At 43.7% G+C, this 10,232-nt stretch overlaps 1 protein-coding gene across 1 annotated transcript in view; it reads left to right on the top strand.

The window, feature by feature from the left end:
* LOC100196267 (laminin subunit beta-1) overlaps positions 1-4,388 on the top strand; it is a 36,672-nt gene extending 32,284 nt beyond the window's left edge. Inside the window, exons 27-33 of the mRNA XM_045688425.1 lie at positions 229-432; positions 532-676; positions 890-1,097; positions 1,242-1,383; positions 1,555-1,731; positions 1,952-2,111; positions 2,985-4,388. Coding sequence (XP_045544381.1) covers positions 229-432; positions 532-676; positions 890-1,097; positions 1,242-1,383; positions 1,555-1,731; positions 1,952-2,111; positions 2,985-3,124 — 1,176 coding nt within the window. The 3' untranslated portion in view covers positions 3,125-4,388. The remainder of the gene's footprint in view (positions 1-228; positions 433-531; positions 677-889; positions 1,098-1,241; positions 1,384-1,554; positions 1,732-1,951; positions 2,112-2,984) is intronic.
* Positions 4,389-10,232: the final 5,844 nt, after the last annotated feature.

Genomic DNA, 10,232 nt, shown 5'->3' on the forward strand with positions numbered 1-10,232 from the left:
GACACAGATCGGACTCAATCAAATCCCAGTTTGCAAGATAAAACCATTGAAAACAAGACATTTTCTTGAGTTGTTAAATCAAAGCTTCTGTGTAGGTCAGGAAGAATGATAGGTTTGATTGAATGAGAAGCATATCCTTAGATCCCATTTGAACTTGTCAAGATGCATATGCTTAGATCCCATTTGAACTTGTCAACTCTTTTCACTCTACTGGGCCTCTCTCTGCAGACGTGCGGCAGCCCTGCTGGTGAGGCGTGTGCAGACTCTCCGTGCGGGGGTCTGAGTTGTGTGGACTCTGAGGGGAACAGGAGGTGTGGGGGCGAGGGGTGTGACGGTCTGGTCACCCTGGCCAACAATGCCTGGCATAAGGCCAAGGACTTTGACCAGGAGATCCTCACGGCCATGGAGGAGGTGGACAAGCTCTCCAAGATGGTGAGATCCTGTCTTTGAATTAAAATTAACCAACTCTCTTTAGACAAGAAATACACCCACTTTGGTTCCTAACCTGTTTGTGTGTGATCATGTGTCCAGGTGTCAGAGGCCAAGGTGAAGGCAGTCGAGGCCAAGCTGAGTGCCCAGGACGTGCTGCTGAAGACAAACGAGACCAAGCAGCGCGTGGACCAAAGCAATGAGGAGCTGCGTAGCCTCATCCGACAGATCAAAGACTTCCTCACACGTATGTCTACTCCTCCAATCAACTACATATGTTTACTAACCTGTCACTTAAAGGTACAATCCAGCTGTTCAATTGTAATTTCAATTAAATGTTTCAAATATTTTCTCCCATTGATTCTAGAAGATTGTAACTTATAAATGTCTCATAAGCTTAGTACAACTGTCCCTTTCACAAGCTTAGTACAACCCTTGTCTCTCCTGTGGCACCCACTAGAGGATGCAGCAGACATGGAGAGCATCGAGGCAGTGGCCAACGAGGTGCTGGCCATGCAGATGCCCAGCACGCCAGCCCAGCTCCAGAATCTGACAGACGAGATCAGGGAGAGGGTGCGAGACCTGGCCCAAGTGGAGACTATCCTCAACCAGAGCGCTGACGATGTGCAGAGAGCCGAGAACCTACTGAAGCAGGCAGGCAGAGCCAGGTGACACACATTAACATACACTTGTCAAGATTATCCTTGAACGGAGCACAGATGATGAGGCATGTGCTCAAAGCCAGGCACTCCACACACACACTCTGGTGCTTGGTGGGCTTATTATTTTTTCCCTCTGTGTGTGTCCCACAGTAAAGAGGCTACAGATGTGAGGGAAACAGCAGAGATGGTGAAGCAGGCTCTGGAAGAGGCTGAGCGTGCCCAGAAAGCAGCAGCAGAGGCCATCAAACTGGCCACCACCGACATTAAAGGCACAAATGACCTCCTGTCCTCAGTGAGTCAACATCCTCCATTTTATCACACACAGCAAGTTTGAACTTTTGGGACTAATCCATTGGTTCCATGTACCGGGAAAACTAAATCAAGCACAGCTAAAGTATTTGACCCATTAAAATGTACAAGTAAACCATGAAGACACCCTGTGCTTGTCTTTACGTCTGAAAAGGTGGAGTCGGAGACAGCGGACTCAGAGTTCAAGCTGAACAACGCCACCCAGAGGCTGCTGTGGTTAGAGAAAGACATCACACTGCTCAAAGAGAAGGCACTGAACACCTCGCTTAGCTCTGAACAAACCGAGAGAGATGCAGAGAGCATCAACAAAGTAGCTGAGCAGGTCAAAAAGGTTTGTGAACTAATTTGTGTTAAATTGGGATGTGAGAGTTTGTGGTTTATTTTTCATCCTTGTCATTCTCTCAATAAATTGCTGACCTTGCATATGACTGTTCATGTTGTGTGTGTGTGTGTGTGTGTGTGTGTGTGTGTGTGTGTGTGTGTGTGTGTGTGTGTGTGTGTGTGTGTGTGTGTGTGTGTGTGTGTGTGTGCGTGTGCGTGTGTGCGTGCAGGACCTGGACTCGGAGCTGAAGGACAAGTACAGCACCGTGGAGGACCTGATCAAACAGGAGGCCGGGGGCGTGGCCGACGCCAAGAAGAGGGCGGAGATTCTACAGCAGGAAGCCACAGACCTTCTGCTACAGGCCAGTGACAAGCTGCAGCTACTGAAAGGTACAGTACACACACACACACATACCTGCACTGGCAAAAATGCACACAGGTCTCTATCCACACACACTGACACTCTCTCTCACACACACACACACACACACATAGACATGCACCACATAAATCTTCCACAACAGCTTGGGGAGCACCTTGCATGCAAATACGCTGAACAAAAATATAAACTCAACATGTAAAGTATTGGTCCCATGTTTCATGAGCTGAAATAAAACATCCCAGAAATGTTCCATGTGTCGCGCTGCATAAGGCAAAGGGTGGTCACATCAGATACTGACTGGTTTTCTGATCCACGCCCCTACTTTTTTTTTAAAGGTATCTCTGACCAACAGATGCATATCTGTATTCGCAGTCATGTGAAATCCATAGATTAGGGCCTAATGAATTTATTTCAATTGACTGATTTGCTTATATGAACTGTAACTCAGAAAAACCTTTGAAATTGTTGCATGTTGCGTTTAGATTTTTGTTCAGTGTACAATCACAACTCACTACCTAAAACACACACCATCAGGGTCCAACCACGATATGTCCTTACAACGCATTGAGGCAGACCTTACCACAAACATTACATTACACAGACCCTACTTTCCAATGGTGTCTGCTTAGTGGATATATAAACATGATCCGTTTGTAATACCTATGAGATCTCCATCTTCATGTTGATTCACTTTTTCCAATCAAGAGTTGAACATGAAATTACGCAGGTCCTCTAACTTTCTCTTCTCAAGTGTGTGTATTCACTGCATGACATTCTACATGTTCTGATTATAAAGCCGGTGTGTGGAGGGATAATACACATCCTGTGATTTTGAGCAAGTAGTTTGACGGTAGGATCTCTCCTTTTTGGTTCCCATCCAGATTTAGAGAAGTCCTACGAGGACAACCAGAAGACTCTGGAAGACAAGGCCAACCAGTTGGTGGATCTGGAGAAGGCTGTCAAAGAGCTGCTGCAGGAGATCAGTCACAAAGTCACCGTGTACAGCACCTGTCTGTTTTAAACACAACCCCCAGTCCGGGGTTGTGAAGAAAACTGGTTCACAAAGCAAAATGAATCCCAACCAAGGAATAGGGGCCATTTTAAACCAGAAGATATTTAATATTACTGGCACAGAGCCCCCAGAGACTGGACACATTAAACGTACCACCCACTCACACTCCCTGGTTTCATCATTTGAAATCAAAGATTACTGTTTACTTTTATACTGTTTCTAAGTCCAACAAGTGGTATTCGTGTGGAAAAAGCAGGGGATAAAAAAGAAGTAATCTGTTTCTATTTGTAGGAAACAAGGAGAACGAATAAGTGAAAATCAGAATCCTGCCAAAGAGTTTACCAGCCAAGCTACAGCCAACATTAAGATACACAGTGCCAGCTAGACATCATCGCCTACATATACAAAGTGACATGAACCAGCCAGACTTTACAACTACCTTGTTTGGCAGTACTTCTAGCACACAGTATGTGTGAGAATGTTATGGTTCGAATTTTTGAGAATGAGAGCTTTGAGGCGAATTTGTGCATACGGATATTTGGAATACGAAAAAGACCATCCTCCTAACATTTTAAAATAGAAAGGAAAATGTGCATTGTTTTGAAATGATTGCAAAGAAATTCCCTCTCCATTTAAACCAATTATTTTTCTTGAGCTTGAAAACCAATGTTTTGAGGGCTGAAAGCATGAATGTAAAGGTTTGACTTAACTTTTTACCATGAGACTGGATTATTTTGTATATTTGTATGCAACATTGTATGAACCAACTGGTTACTTTCAAAGTTACCTTGACCAAAAACTTGACCAACAAATGTATTTTCAATTTGGAGGAAAAAAAACGTCCCATTTGAAATCCCATCAAATATGTGTTACATCTTGACAAATTCTGAGAGTTATTGTTTTTAAACATATTTACTATTTTGAGCCTTAGCCTCTCACCTTAACACTATAGTGTACCTGTTATGGTAAAATGGGGATGTGTTTGTGGGGCCTCAGAGTACTCCTGGGAGGCAGCCACATACAGAGGAGACCTTCTGTGTACACTAAGCATTAGATCCAATGCTTTGGCTAGATCTGAAACACAAGAGACATTAAGCTACTCACAATTTTGTTTTTATCCTTGATTTATTCTCTTATTTTTTGTTGTATAGTGTCCTTGTTATTTTATTTTTAACAGGTGTTTTAAAACCAATGTATTACAATTATTAGTGCTAGCATAGGGCAATTGTGACAGGACACTTCATAAATTCTCATAATATGCCACAAATTTCAATGGAATGCATTCATCCCTTCTTTCCTGGAATAAGTCAGGTCTGATATGTTTGAATTGGTGATAGCAGGGTGGTAACTTTCATTTGACTTGAATCACAAATGGATTATTCAATCACACATAGGCCTATATTATGGACACTGGCAGACAGGTTAACCTGGTTGGGTTGTATCAATCAATCAATCAATCAATCAATCAATCAATCAATCAATCAATCAAATGTATTTATAAAGCCCTTCTTACATCAGCTGATGTCACAAAGTGCTGTACAGAAACCCAGCCTAAACCCCCAAACAGCAAGCAACGCAGGTGTAGAAGCACGGTGGCTAGGAAAAACTCCCTAGAAAGGCCGGAACCTAGGAAGAAACCTAGAGTGGAACCAGGATATGAGGGGTGGCCAGTCCACTTATGGCTGTGCCGGGTTGAGATTATAACAGAACATGGCCAAGATGTTCAAATGTTCATAGATGACCAGCAGGGTCAAATAATAATAATCACAGTGGTTGTAGAGGGTGCAACAGGTCAGCACCTCAGGAGTAAATATCAGTTGGCTTTTCATAGCCGATCATTCAGAGTAGAGACAGCAGGTGCGGTAGAGAGAGAGAGTCGAAAACAGCAGGTCTGGGACAAGGTAACAGGTCAGGGTTCCATAGCCGCAGACAGAACAGTTGAAACTGGAGCAGCAGCACGACCAGGTGGACTGGGGACAGCAAGGAGTCATCAGGCCAGGTGGTCCTAGGGCTCAGGTCCTCCGAGGAGAAGGGAGGGAGAGAGAGAGAGAATTAGAGAGAGCATACTTAAATTCACACAGGACACCGGATAAGAGAGGAGAAATACTCCAGATATAACTAGCCCTCCGACACATAAACTGTTGCAGCATAAATACTGGAGGTTGAAACAGGAAGGGTCAGGAGACACTGTGGCCATGTCCGACGATACCCCAGGACAGGGCCAAACAGGCAGGATATAACCCCACCCACTTTGCCAAAGCACAGCCCCCACACCACTAGAGGGATATCTTCAACCACCAACTTACTATCCTGAGACAATGCCGAGTATAGCCCACGAAGATCTCCCCCACGGCACAAACCCACGGGGGGGGGGGGGCCAACACGGACAGGAAGATCACGTCATTGACTCAACCCACTCAAGGGATTCTCTGCCTCAACCCACTCAGGGACGGCATGGAAGAGCACCAGTAAGCCAGTGACTCAGCCCCTGTAATAGGGTTTGAGGCAGAGAATCCCAGTGGAGAGAGGGGAAGCGGCCAGGCAGAGACAGCAAGGGCGGTTCGTTGCTCCAGTGCCTTTCTGCTCACCTTCACACTCCTGGGCCAGACTACACTCAATCATAGGACCTACTGAAGAGATGAGTCTTCAATAAAGACTTAAAGGTCAAGACTGAGTCTGGGACTCTCACATAGATAGACAGACCATTCCATAAAAATTGAGCTCTTTTGGAGAAAGTCCTGCCTCCAGCTGTTAGCTTAGAAATTCTAGGGACAGAAAGGAGGCCTGCGTCTTGTGACCATAGTGTACGTGTAGGTATGTACGGCAGGACCAAATCGGAAAGATAGGTAGGAGCAAGCCCATGTAATGCTTTGTAGGTTAGCAGTAAAACCTTGAAATCAGCCCTAGCCTTAACAGGAAGCCAGTGTAGAGGCTAGCACTGGAGTAATATGATAAAAAATGTTGGTTCTAGTCAAGATTCTAGCAGCTGTGTTTAGCACTAACTGCAGTTTATTTAGTGCTTTATCCGGGTAGCCGGAAAGTAGAGCATTGCAGTAGTCTAACCTAGAAGTGACAAAAGCATGGATACAATTTTCTGTGTAATTTTTGGACAGAAAGTTTCTGATTTTTGCAATGTTACGTAGATGGAAAAAAGCTGTCCTTGAAACAGTCTTGATATGTTCGTCAAAAGAGAGATCAGGGTCCAAAGTAACGCCGAGGTCCTTCACAGTTTTATTTGAGATGACTGTACAACCATCAAGATTAATTGTCAGATTCAACAGAAGATCTCTTTGTTTCTTGGGACCTAGAACTAGCATCTCTGTTTTGACCGAGTTTAAAAGCAGAACATCTGCCGCCATCCACTTCCTTATGTCTGAAACACAGGCTTCCAGGGAGGGCAATTTTGGGGCTTCACCATGTTTCATTGAAATGTACAGCTGTTTGTCGTCCGCATGGCAGTGAAAGTTAACATTATGTTTCCAAATGACATCACCAAGAGGTAAAATATATAGTGAAAACAATAGTGGTCCTAAACGGAGCCTTGAGGAACACCAACATTTACAGTTGATTTGTCAGAGGACAAACCATCTACAGAGACAAACTGATATCTTTCTGACAGATAAGATCTAAACCAGGCCAGAACTTTTCCGTGTAGACCAATTTGGGTTTCCAATCTCTCCAAAAGAATGTGGTGATCAATGGTATCAAAAGCAGCACTAAGGTCTAGGAGCACGAGGACAGATGCAGAGCCTCGGTCTGACGCCATTAAAAGGTAATTTACCACCTTCACAAGTGCAGTCTCAGTGCTATCATGGGGTCTAAAACGAGACTGAAGCGTTTCGTATACATTGTTTGTCTTCAGGAAGGCAGTGAGTTGCTTCGCAACAGCTTTTACATTTTTTTGAGAGGAATGGGAGATTCGATATAGGCCGATAGTTTTTAAAATATTTTCTGGGTCAAGGTTTGGTTTTTTCAGGAGAGGCTTTATTACTGCCACTTTTAGTGAGTTTGGTACACATCCGGTGGATAGAGAGCTTTTTATTATCTTCAACATAGGAGGGCCAAGCACAGGAAGCAGCTCTTTCAGTAGTTTAGTTGGAATAGGGTCCTGTATGCAGCTTGAAGGTTTAGAGGCCATGATTATTTTAATCATTGTAGTATAGTGTTAAAAAACTTGAGTTTCTCCCTTGATCCTAGGTCCTGGCAGTGTTGTGCAGACTCAGGACAACTGAGCTTTGGAGGAATACGCAGATTTAAAGAGGAGTCCATAATTTCCTTTCTAATAATCATGATCTTTTCGTCAAAGAAGTTCATGAATTTATCACTGCTGAAGTTAAAGCCATCCTCTCTTGGGGAATGCTGCTTTTTAGTTAGCTTTGCGACAGTATCAAAAATAAATTTTGGATTGTTCTTATTTTCCTCAATTAAGTTGGAGAAATAGGATGATCGAGCAGCAGTGAGGGCTCTTCGATACTGCACGGTACTGTCTTTCCAAGCTAGTTGGAAGACTTCCAGTTTGGTGTTGCGCCATTTCCATTCCAATTTTCAGGAAGCTTGTTTCAGAGCTCGGGTATTTTCTGTATACCAGGGAGCTAGTTTCTTATGACAAATGTTTTTAGTTTTTAGGGGTGTTACTGCATCTAGGGTATTAAGCAAGGTTAAATTGACTTCCTCAGTTAGTTGGTTAACTGATTTTTGTACTCTGACATCCTTGGGTAGGTGGAGGGAGTCTGGAAGGGCATCTAGGAATCTTTGGGTTGTTCGAGAATTTTTAGCACAGCTTTTGATGATTTTTGGTTGGGGTCTGAGCAGATTATTTGTTGCAATTGCAAACGTAATAAAATGGTGGTCCAATAGTCCAGGATTATGAGGAAAAACATTAAGATCCACAAAATGTATTCCACGGGACAAAACTAGGTTCAGAGTATGAGTAGGTCCGGAGACATGTTGGACAAAACCCACTGAGTCGATGATGGCTCCGAAAGCCTTTTGGAGTGGGTCTGTGGACTTTTCCATGTGAATATTAACGTCACCAATGGATTTTGTGTGATGTCATTGTTACCTGTGAAACTAAGAAGAGCACAATCCTACAAGTCAAATCTCAAGTTCACACGGCTCATCCACAATAGGATGTTTAATGAGCCACAGGCCTCATGTCAATAGTATGAGCACATGGTTTCATCCAAAGTTGCTGAATTGAGATCCCTGTCTGAACAAGATTTTCTAACATGTCCTCCAAAGTGGACTCTGGAAGGTCTGAGGAGGATTCTGTCTCAATATTACCTACCATTAGGTGGCAGTATGTAGCTACAAAGTAACCCATTGTTGCAAGTGCTGCTAGAGGCTCCCAGGCCAGGAACTTAATTCAAGAACATCAAACCTGAATCAGAGAGGATGGAATCTCTTTGCCTAAATATTGTCCCAGGAACATCCTAAATATATGTTGTTCCAGGCTCCTAGGCTGGGACATCATACCCAGGGACCTCATTATTTTGTTGTGCCTGGAACAACATGCATACAGGAAAAATGCCTCCAGTAGCTCATTGTGGCCAGACTTTAAAACCAGAGCAACCTGTTCTCTTACATCCACATTTGCATACACGTTTTAGATTGGCTACAATACATTATAAAGCTGTCACCTCTAAATGAAGCTAATATACAGTGGTTTGCGAAAGTATTCACCCCCTTGGCATTTTTCCTGTTTTGTTGCCTTACAGCCTGAAATTAAAATGGATTGTGGGGGGGTTGTATCATTTGATTTACACAACATGCCTACCACTATGAAGATGCAAAATATTTTTTATTGTGAAACAAACAAGAAATAAGACAAAAAAACTGAAAACTTGAGCGTGCATAACAATTCACCCCCCAAAGTCAATACTTTGTAGAGCCACCTTTTGCAGCAATTACAGCTGCAATTCTCTTGGGGTATGTCTCTATAAACTTGGCACGTCTAGCCACTGGGATTTTTGCCCATTCCTCAAGGCAAAACTCCTTCAAGTTGGATGGGTTCCGCTGGTATACAGCAATCTTTAAGTCATACCACAGATTCTCAATTGGATTGAGGTCTGGGATTTGACTAGGCCATTCCAATACATTTAAATGTTTACCTTAAACCACTCAAGTGTTGCTTTAGCAGAATGCTTAGGGTCATTGTCCTGCTGGAAGGTAAACCTCCGTCCCAGTCTCAAATCTCTCGAAGACTGAAACAGGTTTCCCTCAAGAATTTCCCTGTATTAAACACTATCCGTCATTCCTTCAATTCTGACCAGTTTCCCAGTCCCTGCCAATAAAAAACATCCCCACAGCATGATGCTGCCACCACCATGCTTCACTGTGGGGGATGAGAATTGTGTTCATTTGCTGGTAGAAATGTATTCAACAAACAGTGAAGTAGCTAGCAAGTTTACTAGAAAACTACAGTAGTTGTCTTGGTAACAAACAAACAGACTTCCTAGTTTAGCTAACCAAACTGTCAGTCCTATCTTGCTATTATGAAAATTGTATTCAACAATGTCAATGTAACCGATGTGAAATGGCTAGCTAGTTAGCGGGGTGCGCGCTAATAGCGTTTCAATCGGTGACGTCACTCGCTCTGAGACCTTGAAGTAGTTGTTCCCCTTGCTCTGCAAGGGCCGCGGCTTTTGTGGAGCGATGGGTAATGATGCTTCGTGGGAGGCAGTTGTTGATGTGTGCAGAGCGTCCCTGGTTCGAGCCCTGGTTGGGGCGAGGAGTGGGACGGAAGCTATACTGTTACATTGGTGCTGTGACCCGGATCACTGGTTGTTGCGGAAAAGGAGCAGGTCAAAAGGGTGGTGAGTGTAACCGATGTGAAATGGCTAGGGTGCGCGCTAATAGCGACATCGGTGATGTCAGTTGCTCTGAGACCTTGAAGTAGGGTCCCTGGTTCGAGCCCAGGTAGGGGAGAGGAGAGGGATGGAAGCTATACTGTTACACCAACAATGTTTTCAATTTGACTTTTGCTTTCAAAAGCTGCTCAATAGAAAATGTAAGAATGAACTATAGCTATTGAATTATACTGTATGTTACGTAAGCTGTTAGGATAAAGTAATCCTTCTACCCCCCCCCCCCCCAAAAAAAGATATAGATGTACTAT

Source organism: Salmo salar, chromosome 10 (assembly GCF_965601325.2).
Source record: "Salmo salar chromosome 10, fSalSal1, whole genome shotgun sequence".
In the NCBI taxonomy this organism is placed as follows: Eukaryota; Metazoa; Chordata; class Actinopteri; order Salmoniformes; family Salmonidae; genus Salmo; species Salmo salar.